The sequence below is a fragment of the Calidris pugnax genome, unplaced genomic scaffold, assembly GCF_001431845.1.
Source record: "Calidris pugnax isolate Ruff unplaced genomic scaffold, ASM143184v1 scaffold205, whole genome shotgun sequence".
NCBI lineage: Eukaryota > Metazoa > Chordata > Aves > Charadriiformes > Scolopacidae > Calidris > Calidris pugnax.
The window spans coordinates 197,675-224,133 of NW_015090943.1; the positions used below are offsets into that span (position 1 = coordinate 197,675).

A 26,459-nucleotide genomic window follows, 5' to 3' on the forward strand; every position below is an offset into this window, starting at 1 on the left:
CCCAGTTAAAATTCCAGCGGAATTTTTTCGAAGGCTGCTCGTGTAATGGAGAAGGAGAGTCTCCAGGGTTATGTCAGACAAAATTATTTTTAGCGATGTTATAAGCCCTCATGCCTCGGGGAAGAAATCAGCCACTGAAAAAAGATGACGTGTCCCCACTGGGCAAGCTTTAATAACATTATTCTCTGTATTTCTTACTCTCCTGTGAAGCGTCTAACGATCTGCACCGTCAAGAGTCAGCGGACTACATTGACTCCCCCGGATGATCTAATATGCAAATCCTGCTCTGCCGCAATTACTGTTTATAAAAAGATGGTTTTGGGTCTGAATTCTCCCTGCCCTGAAGTTGGCTGTTGGGGCTGGGCCTTGCGAACGGCGCTGCTGGTCGGGGGGGGGGATGGAAATAAAAAGAGTTGCTGTGATTTTCTCACGTGAGGTTTTTGTGTCATCAGGGATATGGATATTATTTTAAAAAGACACACAAGAGGCAGTGAGGAGGGCTCTGGGGTCGGCTCTTGGATTGACAGCGGCGCCTGAGAGCACGATAATATTTCTTTTCCCCTACGTGAGAGGGCTGGGAGGGATTTTCGGGCTCTGGCAAACCTGTGTCCCCTCTCTGTGTCTCCCCAGTCTTCCCACACGGCTCCTCAGCTGATACTACATTGTATTACACTTAATTAAATCTCCGCCATTGTCACGGAGCGTAACAGGATCTCTCTGACATTTTACCCCTATTCCCTTTCCCTGCCTGTCTTCTCCAAGGGCTTTGTAGGAAGAATATTTGTAGAATGACTCTAAATTCCTGGGTGTAACTGGGCTGTGTTACCGACACTGCATTTTCTGCATCAGGCCAAGGAGGGAGGAAGGCCTGTAGACGAGGAAAAAAAACTCTGGTCGTTTTGCTTTTTTAAATAAAATACCCCTTTCCTCTGGTGGCTTTGCCATCTCCCTGTGCTCACCCGTGGTTTCCTTCCTGCCCTTGACAGCAGTGACTCCAGCAGCAGCTCCAGCGACGAGTCCCCGGCGCGGTCCGTGCAGTCGACGGCCGTCCCCGCGCCCGCCTCCCAGCTGCTCCCGTCTCTGGAGAAGGATGAACCCCGGAAAAGTTTTGGGATCAAGGTTCAAAATCTTCCAGTGCGCTCAACAGGTACCTTCACCCCAGGGAAGAGAAATGGGGGGGTGGGGAAAGGACTAGGAAACAGGTTGGGGACTGGTTAAATAAGCTTTATTGTGGCTTTGAGGTGGCAGCCGGGTGCTGTCTCTGAGGATGGGATTTTCTCTCTGTTTCTGCCTGGGTTTTTGTGTGATGGTTGGAAAATTGTGTCATTAGTGCCCGTCGGTGAGAAATGCTGCAGGTCCCGAGCTCAAATCCTGGGCTTGAGCACTTCCAGCCACTGGAGCTGGTGCTTTGAAACAGCAAAACCTGGGGAAAAACCTGAAGCATCGCAATTTTTTCACTAAAAACTTGGACCCAATATTCTCGCCCTGCTCCAGTTTCTTTTTTCATACAAAAACGTGGGGTGTTTTTTGTTGTACCCATGAGCAGATTGGCAATGGCATGGAATGTTGCCTGGGAAATAATGCAAGGAGCCCCTCGCCGAGGAGCGCACGCGATGGCTCTCTGTGCCCTGTGCTGACTGTGGGAGAGATCCCACGGAAAAAAAAACAGCATGGGATCATTTATAAACCAGTTGTAACGTAATTCATGGATACAAAGGCACTGGCTGAATTAAAATAACGTGTATTCCCTTTGTGAGCTGCATAACTCACAATGTTGGTTTTATTTCTGTTATACTCCTTGAAGTGACGCGTCGCCGAGGTAAATACCCCACAGATCCCAAGCAGATTGTGTGGTCGTGAGTCAGATATTGCAGTATCTGCTGAATCTGCCTTGTTACCTTTCTGAATTTGGCTGAAATGAACGCTGTATAAATTCAGTCTCCACTCCAGGTGCCTCATCCCAGCCCTGGAAAACTGCTCTATGCAGTATCCAATGTGGGATTAGAAATGAAGTAACACTTTATTTCTTCTTCATCTTGCACTGGATGTCTCTTAGAATTAATAGCCACACGCTGCCAGCTTTAGCGACGTGAAACCTTGTGTGTGTAGTTTATTGGGTTTAAAAACAAAGAGATCAGCCAGAAGGTTTTGACATTGGCAAATTTAACACCCAAAATTAAAAAGGCACTTCTGGGAACACTGAGACTCGGGTTAAACTGGGCAAAGTCACATTTCAGAAGGAAGATCAGATTTCTTTGTGTCTTTTGTGGTGCTGTTAAATTGGTAAAAAATAAAATGTTTTTATAATACTAACGTTTATCTGTTGGTTTAGATACAAGCCTTAAAGATGGACTTTTCCACGAATTCAAGAAGTACGGGAAGGTGACATCGGTGCAGATTCATGGAGCTTCTGAGGAACGGTATGGACTGGTGTTCTTCCGACAGCAGGAGGACCAGGAAAAAGCACTAAATGCCTCAAAAGGCAAACTTTTTTTCGGCATGCAGATAGAAGTCACCGCCTGGATAGGACCAGGTAAGGTCCAAACCCTTCATGGACTGAACGCCTGACCCTTCTGGGCATATTTGGGGGCTGTTGTGAAGAGGCAGGAAATGGTAAAACTGCTTTTCTGCAGAAGCATAATTTAAAGCAACTTGGAAATCCACCAGAATAAATTCCAGAGCAGGAAGAGTGGATGCTCTTAGGTCAAACAGGGTGAGAGTTGCAGTCTGGACCCTCAGAGGAGGAAACCTGCCATCCTCTCAACCAGTGGGATCTGCTGGAAGAAACGAACTCATCTTCCAGGTCTGGACAGAGCAGAAACCAGTGGGTGGTGCAAGCAAAGCACTGAGTCCTTGCAGGCTCGGGTTTTCTGCTTTTAATTAAAGCAGCTAACGACGGCTGCATTTTTGAGGCTGAGGCAGCACAGCCTGATTGTGAGCAACCAGTGAAAACCATAGCGTCGAGCACGTCTGTCCTCCAGCTGCTCGTTTAAAAATGGATTTGTGAAAACTTCTTCCATGTGATGTCCCCACCACCAAGCACAGCGAAGCCTTATTTAAATTCATGGCAGGCATTAATATTGGTTAAAACAAAAATTTTTAGAGAAGCAGTTGGAGAATGGAGCTCCCTCTCACCTGAGGATGCTCCAAGTCCTCAGCGCTCGCCCAGGGGTGTGATGCAGAGATCTCAAATGCTGTGTAAATTAACACAGTTCCCAAGTGTAGTTGTGCTGTGTATTTTTGTCAGAGACACTGGTTACTCTCGTTCAGATCGTATCTGCTCCTCAGGAAGCAGCCTTGAACAAACAAATCGACGTGAACCAAACCCACATGAAAAACACCTCCCAGCATCACAAATTTCTGTCTTCTCTTTTGCTTCTAGAAACAGAAAGCGAGAATGAATTTCGTCCTCTGGATGAAAGGATAGATGAGTTTCACCCAAAAGCGACGAGAACTCTCTTCATTGGCAACCTGGAGAAAACAACCACCTACCACGACCTTCGCAACATCTTCCAGCGCTTTGGTGGGATAGTGGTAGGTGAATTCTCCCTCCTACGTAGGGTGTCGTTGCCTGTTGGTGCTGTACAGACCTGTGAAATGCTACCAGCAGTGGGAAATCACAGCGTCAGCGACAGATAACTCAGTCTTTCTGTAACAATCTGAGTCATTCGTCTTGCTAGAATATACCTGAAAGCTTTTCTTTGCATTTAGATCTTAGCGCACGTGTATCGAGGGGATAACTTAGCGGGAGAAACAGTCCTAGGAGCATTTACCAGAAAACGCAGCTTCTGCTGGCTCAGGGTGTTTGCAGAAAAGCCTAATTAGGTAATTGGGGTGTAAATCCGCCTGGTGTTGTTTTCATGTTGAATCAGTACAACTCTGGAGTCTCAGTTCCCCGTGGCTTTCTGAAACGAGGGGTTTAGGCGCTGCGTGTGGAAGGAGCTGTCACTGCCCGTGCCCTGGCAGCGGGGGCAGGAGGGGACACGGGGCACAAGGATTGGTGACAACACACGTGGGATTTGGGTTTTCAGCTGAGGGGGTGTATCTGAGCGAGAGACAGAGCAGCAGTCGGCCCCCTCTCCTCATGCTGCTTTCTATAAATCATACCCGTATTTCATTTAAGAGAAATTTTCCAGAAAAGCAAAGTAACTACCCATGGTCAGTTTAATTAATCCAGACTAAAATTTCAGCCCATATCATTTGTTTTATCTGCTCTCTGTACAATACTCTGGCAGCTGCTGCTGCTTATGACCACGCTGTGCCTTACTCATTCTGCTCTGAAACATTTCTGTAACCGCTGACGCCTCGGTCACACATACCGGGAACCCTGTGTGTACTTCCCCTCCCCAAAAAAAGAAAGGGGGAGGTTGTGCTTCCCTCTATGATGTGGCCAAATAAGAAATGTGCATTTTATGTTGGCTGGCAGCTCCTGTGCATCCAGCCTCCGCTCTGTCCTCCGTGTCAACACTGATTTATGAATTCGCACGGTGGCTTAAACCTTTTTCTGATGTTACACCGGCAGAGCTCTCCCGATAAAGATGCTTATCACAAGCAGTGCCCTGTCCTGTAAATTGGTTTTTCTGGGAAATAGTGCCGACCTGTCGACATTATTAATGGCTCAGAATTGGGCAGCAGTGCCTCCTTGCACAATTTCCGTGAAAACTTACAAGCTCAGGTGCAAAAAGGGACCGGTTTTATAACCTTTCCGGTGGATAATGAGCAAAGTAATGATATTTTATTTGCCTGTCAGAAGGAATTGCTTGCCCAGGGTGAGTGGTCAAGTACAATTTGCCATGCTTGCAATCGTGCTACTTCAGACTCTTGGAAATGCAGCCCTCCATTAGTGTTCCACTTAAATCATTAGGCCAGGGCTATAGAATTCCAATAGTTGTGTAAATCTCCCTGTTTATTTCTGTTTTCCCAGATAAAGAGCTCTTGGGTGAGACCGTATCAAACCGCTGCCTTGTCCCTAAATTTATTAACCATGAAATTAGTCTGTCCTGGATGTTGGAACGTTTGTGCTTAAATCCTTGAGCCTGACGTGTAGCTCACAAAGGAAGCTTGGGCTCTTTAGACAAATAAAACCAAACACTCCACCTTCTATTTTCAGATGGGAATGAATCATAATATCAGGAGTTTGTTCCGAGCTTCTGGGTTCATTTCCCAGTACTAGTGCTGAGCTTGAATATTAACCAAATGCCAACTCCAAGCTTGCTGAGTTTTTAAAAATCGATTAAAATTAGGCTTTTGTAGCTTTCTCATGACTGTGCTCAGTTCTGAAGGGGCCCGTGGTGGCCTGGGATCAAACACCAGCGGCGACAGGAGCTGAGGGACCTTTTTGCCTTGGCCACGTCGGTGCCAAGATGGTTGAGGAGACGAGTCCAGCATCACTTTCTGTTTCTAGGAACAGGATGGATCATGTTTATTTGGGAAAGAAACCCCGCTTGGCTCAGAAATGAGGATCGGAGCAGGTTGTTTTCTCTTGAGCCTTTGCGAGGGGAAAATGAATCTGTGTTTCTTTGATTCTGAGTTGTCTCCTTCTTGACATAATATGAATAAATTAAAGCTGCTGTTTGTTGAGCAGGTCAGGCTTTCCTTCTGCAGGGTTGGGTTTTAAGTCTGCATTACGAAGAGCTTTCCCTGCGTCGGGAAGGATTTGGTTTTGCCATCGAGTGAGATACAGCAGAACAGTGAAGTTTTTAACCGTCCACTGTTGTCTAAATCCTCTCACTGAAGAAAATATTAATTAAAGAGTGCTTGCTGTGCCGTGTGTCTCTCTCTCAAAAAAAAAAAAAGTCCACTTAGATCTAATTGATGCTGTTGAATGTCCTTTTTGGCCCGTTGCTGACTGTTGGTGGGTTTTGCTTTGTGTTTTTTTTGCCCCAGGATATCGACATTAAGAAAGTGAACGGTGTTCCTCAGTATGCATTCCTGCAGTACTGCGATATCGCGAGTGTCTGTAAAGCAATTAAGAAGATGGATGGGGAATATCTTGGAAATAACCGGCTCAAGGTAAAGGAATCCTCCCCCGGACCGTATCCTTCTCCTCGTTACTTTTGTTTGGGGCATCATCAGATATTTTGCAACAGCGTTATTTATGGAAGTAAAATGGTTTTTAATGCAAGTAAGATGGATTTTAATGTGTAGGTGGGAGCGTGATGCTTTCAACCACCACAATAATTGGGATTAATTAGCATTTTTGTTGGGTGTTTTGGCCAAGAGCCCCAGGACTGAGTAGATTTCGAGACTGATGTTCCCTGCCCTTCAAGGTCCACGTCCAGCAAGGCCACGCTGGGAAACTGGACCAGTGCTGAGGGCAAACAGGGGCTGGCTGTCCCCAGAGCCATCAGCCTGTCACCTCTCACAAGCTTTCAAATTGCAGAAGAAACAAATGTTGTCAAACACTCCTATTTGTTTAAGCATCACAGAATTATTTTCATTAATTGCCATTTGATTTTTGTCTTGCTTGCACCTGCGCGAGATGCTAATTTTAGAAAACGGGTACAAACGACTGGCTTTCTTCAAATAACTCGTTAATTAGGGCTGCTCTCTTCGGTTGGTTGTAACCCTTGCCAATTGTACTGATGGAAGTTTTGCCCTTTTGTGTTCAGCTGGGTTTTGGGAAGAGCATGCCTACAAACTGCGTGTGGTTAGATGGGCTTTCCACAAACGTTACGGATCAGTATTTAACTCGACATTTCTGCCGATACGGGCCGGTGGTGAAGGTAGGTGGGAGGCTTCGGCGTGTGCTTTGAAATGTTTACTGTCTTCCTTTCTTCCCATCCTGTCCTTTCAACCCCCCCACTGTCCAGGGCTTTATAGCTCAGGTAGAGAAAATCCTCTCCGGGGTGTGATTCGGCCGACAGGGCTCCGTAGCTTTTCATCCTCTCCATCCAATCCCTAGAGCAGTCGTTTCTGGTGTTTTGGGAAAAAAAAAATATATATATAAAAAATTACATATTTTGAATGAGCCGAGATAATGAATATTGGAAACCATTTGTTGCTCTTGTGCAGTACAGTCTCTCCCCAACAAAATATTTTTTAGAAGGCTTAACGCTGGAGGAACAGCAGTCTAATTACATAGTTACACTCCTGCATGCTAATTACATAATGAGACCTTTTTTTTTTTTCAATCAGACCAAAAAAACGACTTTTTAAAATCAGTTAGGATAGTCACACTGACAAAAGTATGTGAAAAAAGAGAGAAAGTCACTGAAGGTGCAACATACCCATCTCAGTCACAGGGTGGGAGCGTGTTACCTGCCCCGCTCTGGGTCAGCGCTAGAGATTTATTCACCTGCTTAAATTTAAGCCTGTGACTTGTCCCGTGTAGTTCTGTCAGACACTGACTTGCTTAAAATTAAGCAACGTGTGTAAATCTTCACAGGATCAGGGTCTTGCCTCCTTCAAGGATTTTTGTGGGTTTGTGTTGCAGCTTTGACATTCTTTATTGTAGCTGTTGTTGCTTGAATAATGAGTCGGTGTTGCTGAAGGCAGGGAATATTTGGGAATGGGGCGTTCAGCGTCTGACGAGTGGTACTGCAGACGGATAACAAAACCTGGTTCCATTTTGGGATTAAGTGTTCCCTTTACCTTTTTTCCCCCCTAAAACACATTGGAAATTTTTCCAAAAAAAAACAACAAACCAACCTAAAAGTAAACAAAGAGAAACTACGAAACTCAGTCACCAAAGAAAAAAAAAACCAACAATCATTTAAAAGTAAAATACAGAAAAACAAAATAAAGGCATAATATACCTCAAGCCACAATATCCACAATTCAAAGCAGTCCCGCGGCCTTTTATTGTCTCTTCATTACAATATGCCTCATCAGAAAAAGCCTGGAAATTTACCTTGCTAAAAATTATTTCCTTACTGGTATCCTCATGACTTAGGATTTTGTTGGGACTGACGTTAAGTCCTGTGGATGAGGCTCTTATTTGGTTTTTGTTTTGTTTTTTTGTTTTTTACAGGTGGTGTTTGACCGCTTAAAAGGCATGGCCCTGGTTCTCTACAATGAGATTGAATATGCACAAGCAGCTGTAAAAGAGACCAAGGGGAGGAAAATCGGTGGGAATAAAATTAAGGTGTGCAGAAATGACCTCCAAAACAAACAAAAAAAAATAAAAAAAAGAGAGAAACAAATTGTTATTTAGGCCTTACCCCTTAAACGCTGGCGTTTGCAGGCTGCCAGGCCAAAGGAAATCTTAGTGGGACACCTCTGTCCCAGGCATTAAAAGGCTGAAAGTGATATTTATTTTTTTTCAATACTCGGCTTATCAAGGCGTTAGGGGATCTTGAACCGCTACTTATAAAGCCTTTTTCCAGCATTCTGCCGTTTGTTTCACTGAACTTGTCTCTCTGAGCTCCTGAGTGTTGGTGTCCGTGTTACTACCTCATTTACCCAAATCCAAGGCAAACTTTTGTCCGTTTTCACGTTAGAAAAGTGAAATCTGGTGATGGTGGGGGGGTGTGAGTTCCTCCGGGACGACACGTGGCTGCGTTTCAGCTGCTCCAATTAATGGCTTTTGCGATGGCAGCTCCTTCTTTGCAACAGATTTTTTTTTTTAAATAAAAAAATAATAAAAAAAAAAGTGCTACTCTGAAAACCAGATAGAAAGTCCTTTTTCCTGGAGCAACACTTTAACATTTACAGGGCTGTCTTGGATTTGGGTGAAGGGGGTAATACCTGTTACGACTGTCCCCATCGGTTCCGCTAATTGGGGACGGGAGGTGTCAGCCAACCCCCTGAATTATCTTCCTCCTCCTCCTTCCTTCTCTCCTCAAGAGCAATGATTTCAAGCGGGATCTCTCACCTGGTGCATTCACCCAGCGACTTCCCAATCCCTTTGGGGTCAGGAGTTGGATAAACTGGAGTTTCTCAGCGCGGCGGTTGAACAGAAGTAGCCCTTATGTGCAATAAAACGGGGTCGTTTTATAAAGTCTCACATCTTGTGTTTGGGGGTGTTGCCACGTAGCAATTTTGGAATAAGCAACACCCTTCGTGCCTGTGTGTCTGTGCTCCTCTGCTGGGGGCACACAAGTGTCTAGGCTGATTTAAATAAAAAAAAGAGGAACTAGAATGTTAAAAATACTGCATTATGTGGCACGCACGTAGTTAAATCCATTCCAATCCTTCCTTTTTTTTGCATCAGCTCTGCCATTAGCTGCTCAACGCGGTCACCCTTGGCTGGAAAACAGCAGCTTGAGAGGAGCTGGGACAGGGAGGTGCAGTTGAGGAGCTGGGTTCCTGTCCCTGGTGTGTAACCCCGGGCAAATAACCCGGAGGCTGGAATGGATTAATAACCCTGACCTGCTCCAGCACCACCTTGAGATAAAAGGGACTTTGGAACTTGTAATTGGAATCGTAGTATTAGAAACGTCAATACTACGATAATAATGTGTATTTTTCCTGCTGCTTTACTGAACAGAAGCCTCTGGTCTTGCAGCTACAACAACATACCCCAGCAAGGGGGTTGTTTTCTGGCTCCAGCAGCCACATGGAGTTGAGAGAGAGAGAGAGAGGTCTTTATTCCTGGGAATCCATAGGGCTGGTCCTGAAAAAGTTTGATTTTTTTTTTTTGTTAAATATTATCACCCCCATTTGCAGTTCAGCTCCCACCCTCAGGCTGCAGCAGGGAGGGAAATGTTGTCAAAATGGGATGTTTCTCTCGCTGAACCCGATTTCCCCTTTGTTTTTCAGGTGGACTTTGCAAATCGAGAAAGTCAGTTGGCATTTTATCATTCCATGGAGAAAACGGGTCAAGATATCAGAGACTTTTACGAAATGCTGGCAGAAAGAAGGCATGTATCAATATATTACAGTCTTTTACTTTTCCAGAGTCATCTTAAGTGCAATTAAACTTTGTTCAGGTGGTAATTATTAAACAACCGCTTGGTTTTGTTCCTCTCAACTTCATCCTTTTTTTTTTTTTAACGACAACATTTTAGCGTATTTTTAAGGTCTTTTAAATTTGGGTGGTTGTTTTTTTTTTTAAATAAATTTAATTAGTCAGACTTAAACTGGGGATGGAAGCAGACAGGATATCACACGTCTGCAGTGTAGTTACTGAAACTCAGGGGGAGGGTTTGACCCGTCTGCCTGATCTATATATTGAGTATCCGGTTACTGCGATGGGTCTCCAGGACACAGTTGTGAGTCATCCATCATTTCTGGAGACCGCCAGGAAGAGCTGAGCTGTGATCCCTTCCCGTGCCCTCGAGAGAAATGTATACGTTAACGAGTGTATATATAGTCTGATAAACTGCTCATCTGCTGAGCAGAGAGGGAAATCGGGTCTCCCACCTACCCCTTTTCAACAGTTTAGTTTATTAACTTGATAAAATAATAAAACACAAGCAAGGCTGCCATTTAGTTATTTATTTATTAGCTATTTTACATGAAAAATGTCTTCTGTGGTGCTGTCCTTCCGCAGCATCTGTGGTGACAGTGTCTGGCCATGTCAGACATACCACAAAGGTTTGTGTCCCCCTGCGTGGCTACATAACCTCTGCATTTTGGGCTTTTTTTTTCCTCCAGTGGGTGATTAAACACCCCTGGTTTAATTACTAATGGCTACAGTGAAGGCTGAAAAGGGGGAAGGGCTTTCTTATTGCAGGGGTGCATTTTTATTCCCTTCAGAGGCAGCCTTAATTGTTAGGGTTCTGCTTTAGGTATGAATAAGCCCAGTGTGACACTGATTGTACTTGGCCGCTGGATAAATTCAATATTATTTTTTTTTTTTGCAGCAAAATGGCTTGGTCTAACTTACGTACAAAACGGCCAGATTTAAAAGCGAAGGGGGTTTGGAAATTGGCAATCAGGATTTGCATATTGGCAATCAGGATTTGCATAATGGCAATAAATGTGTGCGTTCCCCAGTCCTTGCCAGCTGCTGTGATGTTCCTACGAGCACTCCCTGATAATTTCCTCTGAATTATGCCAAATTCGGAGAAGAGAAGCATGTTATTGGGTGTCCTTTAACGCACAGGAGTCAGCTGGGCTTGTCTTTGCCGGGAAATAATTCTGATTTCTGAAACAAGGTGATACTTGGGCACACGTTAGTCTTGTTTTGCCTTTTCTGGCATTATGCTCACGTCGCCGTTACGAGGTGCTTAGAAATAATGAATCACGGAGTGATTAAATGAGCTCTGCATCTTCTGCTCCTTCTCTGAGCCCATCTTGGCAGCTCACGGTCCCTTTCAACGATCTGCACTCACCAGGTTCTCTCAGTTGTAGTTGTAGCCAGTCTAGATGGGAACCAAAGGGAAAAAAACCCCACAAAAAACCCAAACAAAACCTATTATTATTTTTTTTAACTTCCCAACTGCCTCCCAGAACATCCTGCTTCACTTGCGGAATGTTTTTGTCTTCCATGTTTTCTTTCTTCATGGTTTTTTTTCCAATTTGTCCATTTCATAAAATGTGGAACCCCTCAGCTTTTAACATAAACTGTGAAGCCAAATAAAGGTACGTGAAATCGAGTGTGCAAACCACTCTGTAAGGGTGGAGGGTGGGAGTGCCAGCTCTGTGCCCCCCCTCTGCCAAAGAGCTGTGTTCAGTGCTACAAATGGCTTATTTTTGCCATTCGGAGGTATTGAGATAATAACACTAATTGCTTGACTTCTTTTACTCAGTGCTTCCCATGAACTCACCTGCTCTCACAAACAACCTGATTTTTTTTGGTGTGTAAATAGGCAATGTCAGCACGTCACACGCAGCGAAAGAGCTAATTTTGGAGTGAAACGATCACTTACAGGGTTTAGCGTTTTAAAAGAAATCTTATTACCACTTTACTGCTTAGTAATGGAGAGGGTCCAGCCTTGGGTTTTGACTTGACTCATGTTTTCAGGGATGGGTTTCAGGTAGGGGCTGAGGTTGAGGCCCCACCTCGAGTGCTGTGTCCAGGTTTGGGTCCCCTACCATAAAAAAGACACTGAGGTGCTGGAGCGGGTCCAGAGAAGGGCGACAAAGCTGGTGAGGGGTCTGGAGCACAAGTCTTGTGAGGAGAGGCTGAGGGCGCTGGGGGTGTTCAGCCTGGAGAAGAGGAGGCTGAGGGGAGACCTTCTTGCTCTCTCCAACTCCCTGAAAGGAGGGTGTAGAGAGGTGGGGGTCGGTCTCTTCTCTCAAGTCACAGGCGACAGGACGAGAGGAAATGGCCTCAAGTTACACCAGGGGAGGTTCAGGCTGGATATTAGGAAAAATGTTTTCACCAAAAGGGTTCTCAGGCATTGGAATGGGCTGCCCAGGGAGGGGGTTGAGGCCCCATCCCTGGAGGTGTTCAAAAGATGGGTTGATGTAGTGCTGGGAGGTATGGTTTAGTGATGGTGTTGCTTTTTGTTTGTTGTGCGGGTGTCTATTTTTGTCAGTTAGGGTGACGGTTGGACAAGATGATCTTGAAGGTCCCTTCCAACCTAGAAGATTCTGTGATTCTGTAGGTGAGATGGGGTGGTCTTCACCGTTGCAGACTGCGCCTGGGTGCTGTTGGGAAATGATCCATTAACTTTATTCAACATTTGATAAGCTAAAAAATAATCCCCTGCACACCGGCTCATGGTTAAATCCCTGTGTTTGACTGTCTACAGTTGCCTTGATGGCACGTATAAAGAAATTCTAAAATGATTCCCCTACGTAGCAAAGAATGTGCTGGTTGAGAAGGAGAACTCATCTATTTATTCTTATATTTAGCAGAGATGAGCGAAGAGGATCTTACGAATACGCCCCGGATCGTACTTACTATGAGACTGTTCGGACTCCAGGGACGTATCCCGAAGATCCTCGGCGAGAGTACCCGGCCCGAGGCAGAGAGTTCTACGCGGAGTGGGATCCCTACCAAGGAGACTACTACGACCCACGATACTACGACGACCCGCGCGAGTACCGGGATTACAGGGGGGATCCCTACGAGCAGGACATCAGGGAATACAGCTACAGGCAACGGGAGAGGGAGAGGGAACGGGAACGGTTTGAATCCGATCGGGACAGAGACCACGAACGGAGACCGATCGAACGGAGCCAGAGCCCGACGCATTCCCGGCGGCCGCAGAGCCCCGGAGCGTCCCCCTCGCAGTCGGAGAGGCTGCAGAGCGATTCGGAGAGGAGGATTTACAGCAGGTCCTCGGATCGCAGCGGCAGCTGCAGCTCTCTCTCTCCTCCCCGATACGACAAGCTCGACAAAGCCCGCGTGGAACGTTACGCAAAAAACGAAAAACCGGAGAAAGAACGCGCTTTCGAGCAGGAGAGGGTGGACAAGGAGAAGCGGTTGGTGAGAAAGGAAAAGCCGGAAAAAATAGAAAAGGAGAAACCCGATAAGCAAAAAAGAAAAGCGAAAATCCATTCGCCCAGCTCTCAGTCTTCTGAGACGGATCAAGAGAACGAGAGAGAGCCCAGCCCTGAAAAACTGAAGGGCAATAGCAAACAAAGCAAAGAGAGAGGTGACAAGGAAGGGACAGCTAAAAACCGCCTGGAACTGATGCCCTGCGTGGTGTTGACCCGAGTAAAAGAAAAGGAAGGGAAAGTTATTGATCAGCCTGCCTTGGAGAAACTGAGAGCGAAGCTGGATAACGACACCATGAAATCCCCGCTCCTTGAACAGAAAACCCAGACGTCTCAAGCTGAGCAAACCAAGTCGGAGCAGGCTAAACTGGAACCTGTCAGAACCAAGGTACAGAAGGAGAAAGCCCTCGCCAGTCACGTCGAGGTGGTGGATAAGGAGGGAAAACTGAAACCCAAAAAGCACTTGAAGACGGAGCAGACTTCTGAGGGGGCCAACGCGGTAGATTTAGACAAGTTGGAGGCTCGTAAAAGGCGATTTGCCGATGCGAATCTGAAGCCCGACAGGCAAAAACTGGAAGTCAAAAGGAGCAGCCAAGAGGAGGAGGACGCACGCATGGTTATGAAAAAGCAGCTCGACGCAACGGCTTCGTCTAGAGAAGCGACGCTGTTAAGGGAAGGAGAGTTGGAGAGAAAACCCCTGAGGAAGGAGATGCTTAAAAGGGAATCTAAAAAACTCAAACTGGAAAGGCTCATTCCTGTTACTAGTCCCAAAGAAATTCAGGAGACTCTGAACGTTGGTGGGATTGGCATGCGTCCCACCCTGGATCTGCAGGCGAGGCTGATGGAGGCGGCCGATGAACCGGTGGAAGTTCAGGAACTCTCTTCTAAAAAACCGAACCCCGTAAAGCCCCAGCATAAACAGGTACAGCTGCTCGATGACCAAGGGCCAGAGAGGGAGGAGGCCAGGAAGAATTACTCTGCTCTTCCTGAAGATGCACCTGACCATAAACTGGGCCAAGAGAAACCTCAGTCAACTGAGACGGAGGAGAAAATTGGCATTGACATTGACCACACGCAAAGCTACAGGAAACAAATGGAGCAAAGTCGCAGGTTAAAGCAGCAGCTGGAAATGGAGATTGCAAAGTCGGAGAAGTTTGGTAGTCCAAAGAAAGACGTGGATGAATACGAAAGACGGAGCTTGGTCCATGAGGTCGGGAAACCTCCGCAGGACGTCACCGATGACTCTCCACCGAGTAAAAGGAAAAAGACTGACCAGTTTGACTTTGAAATCAGCACTAAAAGAGAAAGAAACTACAGAAGTTCTCGGCAGGTGAGCGAGGACTCGGAAAGGACGTCCTGTTCCCCTAGTATCAGACACTTCCCTTTCCACGAAGAAGATGACACGCTTGATTCTCCAAGGCTAATGCCGTTAAAGGAAACCAAAGAGTCACCGAAAATAGAAGAGAAGGGTCTTTCGTACTCCAACATGACTGTGAGGGAGGACTCGCTGAAATTCAACCCTTACGATTCCAGCAGGAGGGAGCAGATGGCAGAAATGGCTAAAATAAAACTCTCCGTCCTGAGTTCTGAAGACGACTCCAGTCGGTGGGAAACGCAAGTGAAGCAGGAGCCTGGGCGAGTCGATATCAGCTTCCCCAGCAGCATCGTCAAAAGAGACAGCATCCGCAAGCGCTCCGTCCGAGACCTGGAACCCGGGGAGGTGCCTTCAGATTCGGATGACGACGGTGAAAACAAGCCCCATTCCCCAAAAGCCTCCTCCTTGTTAGAGAGCTCCAGGTTGTCTTTTTTATTAAGGGACAGAGAAGAGAAGTTACGTGAGAGAGAGGAAAGACTGTCGAGTTCCTTAGAAAGAAACAAATTTTACTCTTTCGCGTTGGACAAGACAATCACGCCAGACACAAAGGCCTTGCTTGAAAGAGCCAAATCTCTCTCTTCGTCCAGAGAAGAAAACTGGTCCTTTCTAGATTGGGATTCAAGATTTGCTAGTTTTAGAAACAATAAAGACAAAGAGAAGGTTGACTCGGCTCCGAGGCCTATTCCATCTTGGTATATGAAAAAGAAAAAAATCAGGACCGATTCGGAAGGCGGGAAACTGGATGATAAGAAAGAAGATCATAAAGAGGAGGAACAAGAGAGACAGGAACTGTTTGCTTCTCGGTTTTTGCATAGCTCAATCTTTGAGCAGGATTCCAAGCGCCTGCAGCATTTAGAGAGGAAAGACGACGATCTTGACTTCATTTCTGGTCGGTTGTACGGGAGACAGTCTTCCTCCGACGGCACCAACAGCGCGGCTGATCTGGTGCAAGAGCCGGTGGTTCTCTTCCACAGCAGGTTCATTGAGCTGACGAGGATGCAGCAGAAAGAAAAGGAGAAAGATCAGAAACCGAAAGAAGCTGAAAAACAGGAAGATAAAGAAAACCGGCCGAAAACACCAGAAACGGTTCCTGATGGTAAAGAACCAGAACATAAAACTTCCTCTGTAGTGGGTCCCTCTTCGGTTGCTGTCCTACCACAGGAATCGGCCCCGGTGGCTTCCGAGAAGGTAGTGAATGAGAAGGTAGTGGTGGAAACAGCTTCTGTAAAAGAAGAAAAACCGTCTGAACCCGCTTCTACAGCAGAGGAACAGAAACCTTTCCCTGAACTTGCTGCTCCTGTCAAAATCGAACCGCCCGAGCAAACCGAGCCCCCGCCAGTCGTAGAAGTTAGTAAAGAAGTTGTTGCTACAACCCTGGCACCGGAGGAGGATGCTGTGGCAACAGAGCATCCTTCCTACTTGGATACCAAACCTCCTACTCCCGGAGCTTCGTTTCCCCAAGTAGACATCAGTGTAGATCCAGAACCTGAGGGTGCCCAGTTGGTTCCACCTCCGCCCAAGCTGGTGCAGAAATCTGATGAGGCCGCTGAGCCGAAAGAAGAGAATCCTTCACCTTCTTCTGCCAACGCTGATGCTGGTGGGAGTCAAAAGGTGGAGGTGGTCGCTGAGGTCCTACCGCCCGTTTCCGACAACGATATGGAAGTCGAAGCTCCGGTTGTTGTAAAAGACAAAAAGTCCTACAAGAGTAAACGCTCCAAGACTCCCGTGCAGTCGGTGGCAGCTAACGTCACGGAAAAACCCGTCACCAGGAAGAGTGAAAGGATCGACCGTGAAAAACTCAAAAGGTCGAGCTCTCCTCGTGGGGAGACCCAGAAACTTTCCGAATTGAAAGTGGAGGCGGAGAAGGTTTCGAGGAACGCTGCTAAATCCCCCAGTTCTGCTGCAGAGCCCGAGAACGTGGAGCCCAGCTTGCCGATAGGCCGGACGAGGCGCAGAAACGTCAGGTCAGTCTACGCTACCACGGGGGACAATGAGGGCCCGTCTCCAGTGAAGGACTCTGTGGAGGTCACTAGATCCACCAGGAAAAGAGGGGAGAAGGAACCGCAGGAAACGGTGACAACTGTTCCTACCACCCCCAGGAGGGGAAGACCTCCAAAAACCCGCCGTAAGCCGGAGGAGGACATCTCTCCAATAAAGACAGAACCGGTACAGCAAGAGGTGGAGGAGGTTGAAACTAAAGATGCGGTGGAAGCTCCGAAGCCTGCAGAAGGTTGGAGGTCTCCTAGATCCCAGAAGCTAACGCACGGTCACTCATCAGCTGCCACCAGCCAACAGGGGAAGAAAGGGAAGAACGAACCAAAAGCCGATGCCTCGGCTGACTCTGAAGATGCTGCTGAAAGGAGCGGTCAGGAATTGAGCGTTGGTGACAACGGCAATAAAGCCAAAGCCACCGAGAAAGAGCCGGCGGCGAGCGAGCAGAAACGCGATCGGAAAGAACTGGATGTGGAGAAAAACCAGCTCGAAATCCCCACGGTTGAGATCATCGAGAAGAAGCCGGTGCCAGAAAAGGTTACGAAATCCAAAAGGGGAAGGTATAAAAATACCAAAACTGTTGTAGATAAAGCATCCGTGTGTCTCAAAAACGTAGAAATACGCCTCAACGTGGACGAAGTCAAGGGCGCCTTGCGGCCCACTGACGAGGAGGCAGAGCCGGTGGCGGTGTCGCCGGCCAAAATGAAGAGCCCCCCGAAAGAGGACATCTTGCCACCCCATTTTGCTAAGAGTGAGGTAGAAGATTCATTCCCAGAGACGGAAAAGGAGGTGATCCGGGAACCCAAGCAGTCTCCTGAAGCTGCCCAGTTGGCAAAACAGATTGAACTCGAGCAGGCCGTGGAGAATATTGCGAAACTCACCGAAACCCCTCCGTCCATCGCTGCCTACAAAGAGCCGACGGCAGACGTGCCTGAAGTTCGGCAGGAGGAGGAAGGAGACAAACCCGCGCATCAGGCGAGCGAAACGGAGCTGGCGGCGGCCATCGGCTCCATCATCAACGACATTTCTGGGGAGACGGAAACCTTTCCTGCACCCCCGACCTATCCTGCCGAATCGGAGGCTGAAATCCCCGCGGAGCCCTTGGTGTTACCGTCGCCTCGGGAGGAGATGGAGCCCGAGACGGATCAGGCAGTGAATAATATCCTCGAAACCGAGGCTGCCGTGGAGGCCGCCGTGGAGCCGGTTGGCAGCTCTGCCCCCTCGGCGGTGGAGACGGAGAGCAAGGAGAGCGAAGTCAGCTTCAGCGAATCTTCCAACTCCGCTCAGGAGGCCGAGAGCTTGCAGGAGGCTGAGGTGGCTCGGAAGGAAAAGGGCCGTCAGAAAACCACCCGGCAGAGACGCAAAAGGAGCACGGGCAGAAAGGGCGACGCCGCTGAAATCAACGCCTTCGAGCCGGAGAGGGCGCCCAGCAAATCGCCCCCCGCCAGCGAGGTGAAGATGAAGCCTGAAGAGGCCTCAAAGGAGGAGAAGCAAACTAAAACCATAGCTCAGGCATCCATGGAGCCAAGCACTTCTGATGCCAGCAAGGCCCCAACCACTGACGTTGTGACCGTGCACGAAGCCGTGGCTGAGAGCAGCACGTCTCCCAAAGCTCCGACTCCTCTGGACCTGCCCGTCCCACCAGTTCCCCTCGATGAGGGGAGCCAGAGTGGGTTCAAGATACGGTCGCCCATGGAGAACGCTCCCATCACACCACCCAGCGCCCCAAACCCAGCCCTTCCCTCCATCCCTTCGGCAGCGGTGGCGGCCAAACTGCCCACCCCGGTGCCCGCCACCATCGTCCCCCTTCACCCCGGCGCTGCCAAGGTGCCGGAGTGGATGGTAAGGCACGAGGAACCCCGTGCCCGTTCCACGCCTCCCCCCGCTCTCCCGCCGGACACGAAGGCGTCGGATATCGATACGAACTCCAGCACGTTGAGGAAGATACTCATGGAGCCCAAGTACGTCTCGGCGACGAGCATAACCTCCACGCACGTGACGACGACGCACGCCGAGCCGGTGAGCGCCCCCCGTTTGGAGGAGGCACCTCTCCACCCTGCAGTGGAGGCCATAAAGCCGGTTTCGGAGGAGAAGGCGGCGGTTCCTGTCACCAACGCCTTGGACCCACCGGTGGCCGAAGCGCCGGTGTTCAGCGAGAAGGAAAAGATAAGTACGGTCATCGCCCCCAAAGCCACTTCTGTTATAAGCAGGATGCCCCACAGCGTGGATCTGGAGGAGGCCCCGAGGATCACCTTGGTGAAGCAAACTCCCCAAACCCAGACCTGTCTCGTCAACGCCCCCTCGCCCAAATTTAAGCAGAGGTCAAGCACAAATGACAACAGCAGGTTTCATCCTGGATCCATGTCTATTATTGAGGAGAGGCCTGTAGAGACGGGGTCCAGTCCGGGGCTGCGGGTGAACACCTCGGAAGGCGTAGTCCTTCTGAGCTACTCGGGGCAGAAGACAGAAGGCCCTCAGCGAATTAGTGCCAAGATCAGCCAGATTCCCCCAGCCAGCGCTGTGGACATAGAGTTTCAGCAGTCTGTCTCCAAGTCTCAGATCAAACAGGAACCTCTCACACCGTCTCAGCCCACGCCGAAGGGCTCCCAGACCTCGGCGGGCTACGGGACTGTTTCCACCCATTCTTCTCTGGTCCTGGGAACACAAGCTTACAATACGTCGCCCGTCATCTCCTCCGTCAAACAAGAGCGCACCGCGCTGGAGAAATCCGACTCGTCCCACATTTCTGTCCAGACTCCAGCCTCTCAGCCCGGTAAAGTCCTCACTCAGACTGTAAACACTCCTCCCGTGCTCGTCCACAACCAGATGGTTGTGAACAAAAAACTGTCCGATCCGGCTGCTCTGAAAGTGGAGACCAAGACTCTGCAACCCTCCAACTTGAGTCCCGGAGTCAGTCCCCACCACCCTTCCCTCTCGGGGAAAATACATTCGGAAGCAAACCACGTCAGCTCGGGTCCCAGCACCCCAACCGAGCGGGCTATTTCCCACTTGGGGGTCACCAAACAGGAGCCGCACTCGCCGCGGACGAGCGGTCACTCGCCGTCGCCGTTCCCCAGGGCTTGTCATCCTGGCAGCACCTCGTCTCCGGCTTTATCCAGCAGCACCCCGGTCATGCTGGCGCCGGGCATTCCCGTTCCTCAGTACATCTCCAGCATGCATCCCGAGCAATCTGTTATCATGCCCCCTCACAGCGTCACCCAGACCGTGTCCCTGGGCCATCTGTCCCAAGGTGAGGTGAGGATGAACACCCCTCCTCTCTCCGGCATCCCTTACGGCATCCGCCCGGAAGCTCTCCATTCCCCCCGAGCCTCTCTGCAACCCCAAATAGAGATCAAACCTCAACGATCCAGCACCCCGCAGCCGGCTCCGATACGAGACATCGTCATGCCTCCTCTCTCCTCTCAGCACGCCCCCGAGGAGGAGATGCATTACCACCACACCACTGTGTGCCGGGGGCCGGCCCCGGTTCAATCCGACGTGCTGGTGATGCAGCCCGATTACCGCATGCACCCCACCAGCATCCGCCTCGACCAGTACAACGTCCCCCGGGACGTGAGGATGATCATGCACCCACACATGGCTGCCGTGGGCGAGCACCACTCGGAGACCAGACAATCCCGAACCCCCGAAGGGGCTGTGAAAACTCCCCCCGTCAGTAAAACCCCACAACCTGGGAAAGAGACGCCGAAATCTTCCGAAGGCAAGATGGCACACTCTCCTCACAGCGAGCCCCGGCTCCTCAGTGTCCCCTCTGGCAGCCAGCTGCCCGGACTGCCTCTGACGCAGCCGGTGGTGGTACCTCACGGGGTACAGATCATGCACCCCGCGGGGAGCTCCTTCCACGATTACCGCTCCGTCTACGGCGACATGAGGAATTACCACACGGCGGCACAGCTCGGGCACCCTCAGTTCCCGGGCGCCTCACCCATCGGGTTGCCTTCCCGGAGCATGACCCCATCTCAGGTGAGAAATAAAACTTTTTCTTCACCTTCTACCTGAAATCTGGAGCGCTTGGAGCTAATGATAACCCTGGTGTGGCTTTGTGTGGCCACAGGAGCTGAGTTGAGCTCTCTGTGATCTCTCTCCGGGCCAGCCGAAGCTCGTAGCACAAGAGGAGCTATTTTTGTTTGGGAAATGGGATTCCAATCATAGAATCACAGAATGGTTTGGGTTGGAAGAGGCCTTAAAGCCCACCCAGTGCCACCCCCTGCCCTGGGCAGGGACACCTCCCACCACACCAGATCCCTCCAAGCCCCCTCCAACCTGCCCTTGAACCCCTCCAGGGATGGGGCAGCCACAGCTTCTCTGGCCAACCTGGGCCAGGCTCTCACCCCCCTCACCCTAACCAAGTTCTTCCCCACATCTCAGCTCCATCTCCCCTCTTTCAGTGTCAAACCCTTCCCCCTTGTCCCATGGCTCCCCTCCCTCACCAAGAGTCCATCCCCACCTTTCCTGTAGGCTTAGTGTTAGAGGAAGCTAGAAAAAAAAGCATTTTCTGAACTACTCTAGGACTCAAACCTACCCACAGGTGTTGGGGGGAGAATTGTCAGCACCGAGGTGGCGATGTCGGACATCCTTGGGTGGATGCCGTGGCTAAGGATGGGCCTTGAACAGGATTTGGGGGATGCACTTTCAGCTGTGGGGTGTGAGAAGCTGCTGGGGTGGCTTTGGAAGGGGAGGTTGGTCCGTCACCGCAGCAGCAGGGCTGGTACCATGGCATGGAGACACGGGTTTCTCCCCCACCAATCTGACAGAGTCCTGGCAGCCTTACGGTTGAATGAAGAAGTTCTGATACGTCCATGGCTTAAAATCTTTCCTTTTTTCCCCCCACCTCCTGCTTCCCAGGGTCTGTCGGAGGGCGAGCACTCGCACCCCAGCCAGCCGGTACGCAGCAAGACTCCTCAGATCCCGCAGGATCCCAAGGGCCCGCCGGCAGCAGGCCCCGAGCAGAGTCACCACCCCACTGTAAATAGGCACGCGGCGCCCATGGACCCTCACGTCCACCTTCAGAGGGCACAAGCAGACACGGGCCAGACCTCCTACCCTTCTCCTGTCGCCATCTCCATGAAACAGGAGCTTCCGTCGCCGCACCAACCTCAGGCGGTTCCCAAACAATCCATCTTTATCCCCACCACCTCGGGCCCCGCGGCGCCCCCGGGGCTGCCCCTCAATCGCCCCGAGCCCCAGTCTGGGCTCAAACAGGAGCCTTCTCCTCACCCTGTTTCGCAGAGACCCGTGGACATGGTTCAGCTTCTGACAGTAAGTGTCCATCCTGCCTCTTCTCCTGGACGAGAAGCCTCGTTTGGGGAGAAAAAAAAATATCAGGTTTTGCATGGCTTGGGGCACCAAAACCTCACTCCTTGCATCGAATGGGGAGAAGGTGGTTGATGGTCTGTCCCTGGTGAGTTTTAGCCAGGTTTACGCAGGGTTTACACGAGGCTCAAAATAAGGTGCTGCTAATGCAGAGCAGCCCAAATTTCTCAGGGCTCAGCCAATATTTCCCATATTTCTCAGGCTCAGGCAGTGCTGCATCATCCCTACAGTCAGCAGGACCCTAAAATCTTCTTCACAGGCAGGAAAGAGTGGTGGGGTGTTTAAATATAATGAAAAAAAAAACCCAAACCACTTTCCCCAAGCCTAGAGATGGAGGAAGAGGAGGAGGATGGTGAGGAACAGGCAGTGACATGGGGGCAGCGCGGTGTTGGATGGCCAATTAGAATAATAGAATCATAGAATCATAGAATCATAGACTCATAGAATGGTTTGGGTTGGAAGGGACCTCAGAGATCATCGAGTTCCAACCCCCCTGCCCTGGGCAGGGACACCTCCCACTAGAGCAGGTTGCTCAAGGCCCCATCCAGCCTGGCCTTGAACCCCTCCAGGGATGGGGCAGCCACAGCTTCTCTGGGCAACCTGTTCCAGTGTCTCACCACCCTCATAGTAAAAAATTTCTTCCTGAGATCTAATCTGAATCTTTTTTCTTCCAATTCTGCTGCTTTTTCTCAATTCTCCCATTTCTAAAAGAGAAAACAGTGTTTGGTCACAGCCCCGCTCTGCACGGCGCCATGGGGGAGGCTGGAGGGTTGGGAAGTGCTCTGTTGTTGGGATGAAGAAAAAGGACTCCATTACTGATTTAGCAGGACCCTAACCCAAGCCTGGGCTGGCACAAACGAGGGGTGATCAGAGGTTACATCTGTCCTGAGTCCTTAAACCCAAGCGGTGGTGTCTTAATTGCCTGTGAAATTATCAGAGGGGGTGTAAAGATCCCCTTTCTCCTTCCTTGGCGTTTAATATTTCTCCTCCTTCCTCCTTTCCAGAAATACCCCATTGTCTGGCAGGGCCTTTTGGCTCTCAAAAACGACACGGCCGCCGTTCAGCTCCACTTCGTCTCCGGTAACAACGTCCTGGCTCACCGGTCCCTGCCGGCGCCCGAGGGGGGGCCGCCGCTGCGGATCGCTCAGCGCATGCGGCTGGAGGCCTCGCAGCTGGAGGGCGTCGCGCGGAGAATGATGGTGAGGGCCTGGGATGGGAGGTTGGGAAGAGTTTGGTGTCCTACCTGCTGAAACCTGGGTGTTCTCACCACCCCTGTAACCAAAATAACCCACCGGTTCTGGCAGAAATCCCCCCTCTCGTTGCTTGTCCCGTGGTGGTTTGGGGTTCTGGTGTGATGCCTTCATCCCAAGAATCTTCCAGGTTGGAACCCTCCGGTTCTGGCAGAAATCTCCCCTCTCGTTGCTTGTCCCGTGGTGTTTTGGGGTTCTGGTGTGATGCCTTCATCCCAGAGAGTGGGAAATGTGGATTGTGGGTGGTGAGCAGTAGGTGGTGGTCTGTATATCATCCTGCCCCTCTGCTCTGCCCTGGGGAGGCCCCATCTGGAGCACTGGGACCAGTTCTGGGCTGCCCAGTTCCAGAAGGACAGGGAACTGCTGGAGAGGGGACAGCAGAGGGTACAGAGATGCTGAGGGGCCTGGAGCATCTCTGTGCTGAGGAAAGGCTGAGGGACTTGGGTGTGTTCAGTCTGGAGAAGAGAAGGCTGAGGGGGGATCTGATCAACACCTCTAAATCCTTCCAGGGTGGGTGTCAGGAGGATGGGGCCAGGCTTTTTCCAGTGGTGCCCAGGGACAGGACAAGAGGGAACGGGCACAAACTTGAACATGGGAAGTTCCACCTCAACATGAGGAGGAACTTGTTTGCTGTGAGGGTGGCAGAGCCCTGGCAGAGGCTGCCCAGAGAGGTGGTGGAGTCTCCTTCTCTGGAGACATTCCAACCCCCCCTGGACACGTTCCTGTGGGACCTGCTCTGGGTGGGGGTTGGACTGGGTGATCTCCAGAGGTCCCTTCCAACCCCATAACATACAGTGATTCCGTGAAAAGTTGGGAAATCTTTGAAGTTCCTCAGCCCTGGGACGAGTTCCTGCTGGCCCCGACACGGCTGAGAAAGGCAGAAAGCGGAATTTGGGCGGCCGGGGAAATCCCTGGTTTTCAGTCCTTTGTGAGGAGCTCCAAGAGAGGATTTTCCACCGCGGGGACCTGAAGGTGTGTCAGGAGCCCGTTCTGAGCGAACCCTGGACTTCATGACTGGCTTTTCCTTGCAGGTGGAGAGCGATTACTGCCTGTTACTGGCCCTGCCCTGCGGCCGGGACCAGGAAGACGTGGTCAATCAGACGGAGTCGCTGAAGGCCGCCTTCATCAGTTACCTGCAGGCCAAACAAGCCGCAGGGATCATCAACGTCCCCAACCCCGGCTCTAACCAGGTACTCACGGAAAAAAAAATCCCAAAACTAAACTAAATCGATGGATTATGGGCCCTACAGCCTCCCAGCTCTGCTTAAGGGTGTCGTTGAGCTGCCTGGTTTTATCATTCAAACAAAATCCTCACGTTTATTGCGTTGGTTCCTTAACGTCACCCATCAAAACACTCTGTCATTACTGAAAATGACCCGCAAAGCCAAAATAAAACCTCCCCCAAATCTATGTTCAGTTTGTTCCCAGCCCCACGTCTTCGGCTGAAAACAAAGCAAACCCATTTTCCAGCTCTTTTTCTGCGCTGGAGGTGAATTCCTCGTTTCTTCCCCATCTCCCATCCCAAGTTTTCCAGGACACCTGGTGTTTCCTCGCTCTTGGCCGCTCTAAAGTCAAAATACTTGGGTTTGGTGATGGGGAGTGTCTAATCCAACTGCCATTGAATCCAATCTCATCTCTTCCCTGGGTGTAAAGAGCCCAGAAGGAGGGGGCAGCACTCGGAGCGACTGCTAAAAATCTTAATTAATGGGAATTTTTCTGCCTTTCCCAATAAAACCAGTGGCTGTGGGAAAAACTCCCCACCTTGGGGAACCACACACGAGGCTGCCAAGCAGCATCTCCTTTCTTATACAAATGCACCCATTTATGAGCCTTGAAGCACCCCAAGAAATCATCCAGATGTCCAATTTTAAAGCGTTTTAGCCCATCCCTCACCCCCGTTTTTCTCTCTCACTGATGTTTTTCCTTCCCCCCCCCCCAGCCTGCCTACGTTCTGCAGATCTTCCCACCCTGCGAGTTTTCGGAGAGCCACCTTTCCCGCCTGGCCCCGGACCTGCTGGCCAGCATCTCCAACATCTCTCCTCACCTGATGATTGTCATCGCGTCGGTATGAGCCGTTTCCCCGCTTTACTGAAACTTTTCCTTTTGATTTTTTTCAGTTTCTTTTTTTGGTTGTTTTTTTTTTTTTCCAAGGCCCTGCAGCAAAAAAAAAAAAAAATCCAAACAAAACAAAACGAGCCCACAAAAACCACACACACACATCAAAAAAATTTGAAAAATCGATAAAAATAAGAGAGAGAGAGAGAGAAACAAGAAAATGCTGCCAGAAAACCAGCCTCCTGCCCCCAAACCGGCCTCGATCAAACTGTTGCTGGGGGGCGGCCGCGCTCCCCCCTGGATGTTTACATGTTGCTTTGGCTTATGGACACCTGATGCACTCGGCGGGAGGACTGGCCTTGGGTTTCTGTGCCTCCTTTTGGGGAAAAAAAAGAAAAAAAAAAAAAAACCCGCAGAAAAAAAAAAAAGACAAAAAAAAAATAAAAAAAACAGAGAAAGGAGGGCTTATTTTTTTTAACAAAAAAAAAAGGAAAAAAAAGAAAAAAGAAAAAACCTGAACTGCCTTTGCACTAAATTAGTGACTCGGACCTTTGCACAGTTGGAGACACGCTGTGACGTTCTGGATGTCTTTGACACACACTTAACACGCGCCGTGGACTTTAAACCGCAGGACCTGGGGACTTCTGCTGAGATTTGTGGGTCAAGGAGCATTTCACACATTAATTATCTTTTTCTTTTTTTTTTTTTTTCTGTTGGGGTTTGTTTTTTTGTTTTTTTTTTTTTAAAAAAAATAAGCCCTCCTTTCTCTGTTTTTTTTATTTTTTTTTTTTCTTTTGGGTTTTCTTGGTTTTTTTTTTTTTCTGTTGGGGTTTGTTTTTTTGTTTTTTTTTTTTTAAAAAAAATAAGCCCTCCTTTCTCTGTTTTTTTTATTTTTTTTTTTTCTTTTGGGTTTTCTTGGTTTTTTTTTTTTTCTGTTGGGGTTTGTTTTTTTGTTTTTTTTTTTTTAAAAAAAATAAGCCCTCCTTTCTCTGTTTTTTTTATTTTTTTTTTTTTCCTTTTGGGTTTTTTTGGTTTTTTTTTTTTTTTATTTCTCTCTGGATGTGAACCTTCCTCTCCTCCGCTCGCCCCCGCTGCAGCCGTCTTCTCTTCATCTGGGATGTACAGTTTACACTGAAAAAAAAAAACAAAAAAACAAACCCCAACAGAAAAAAAAAAAA

At 49.3% G+C, this 26,459-nt stretch overlaps 1 protein-coding gene across 6 annotated transcripts in view; it reads left to right on the forward strand.

Moving 5' to 3' along the window:
* SPEN (spen family transcriptional repressor) overlaps window positions 1-25,731 on the forward strand; it is a 70,056-nt gene extending 44,325 nt beyond the window's left edge. For 2 of the 6 annotated variants that reach the window (XM_014951878.1, XM_014951884.1), the window contains 12 exons: window positions 987-1,147; window positions 2,333-2,533; window positions 3,383-3,534; window positions 5,887-6,012; window positions 6,612-6,725; window positions 7,973-8,086; window positions 9,703-9,803; window positions 12,688-20,626; window positions 21,509-21,922; window positions 22,981-23,175; window positions 24,258-24,416; window positions 25,166-25,731. In XM_014951878.1, coding sequence (XP_014807364.1) covers window positions 987-1,147; window positions 2,333-2,533; window positions 3,383-3,534; window positions 5,887-6,012; window positions 6,612-6,725; window positions 7,973-8,086; window positions 9,703-9,803; window positions 12,688-20,626; window positions 21,509-21,922; window positions 22,981-23,175; window positions 24,258-24,416; window positions 25,166-25,297 — 9,808 coding nt within the window. In that variant the 3' untranslated portion in view covers window positions 25,298-25,731. The remainder of the gene's footprint in view (window positions 1-986; window positions 1,148-2,332; window positions 2,534-3,382; window positions 3,535-5,886; window positions 6,013-6,611; window positions 6,726-7,972; window positions 8,087-9,702; window positions 9,804-12,687; window positions 20,627-21,508; window positions 21,923-22,980; window positions 23,176-24,257; window positions 24,417-25,165) is intronic. The other 4 variants (XM_014951880.1, XM_014951879.1, XM_014951881.1 and 1 more) reach the window with 4 other exon arrangements.
* The last annotated feature ends 728 nt before the right edge of the window (window positions 25,732-26,459 follow it).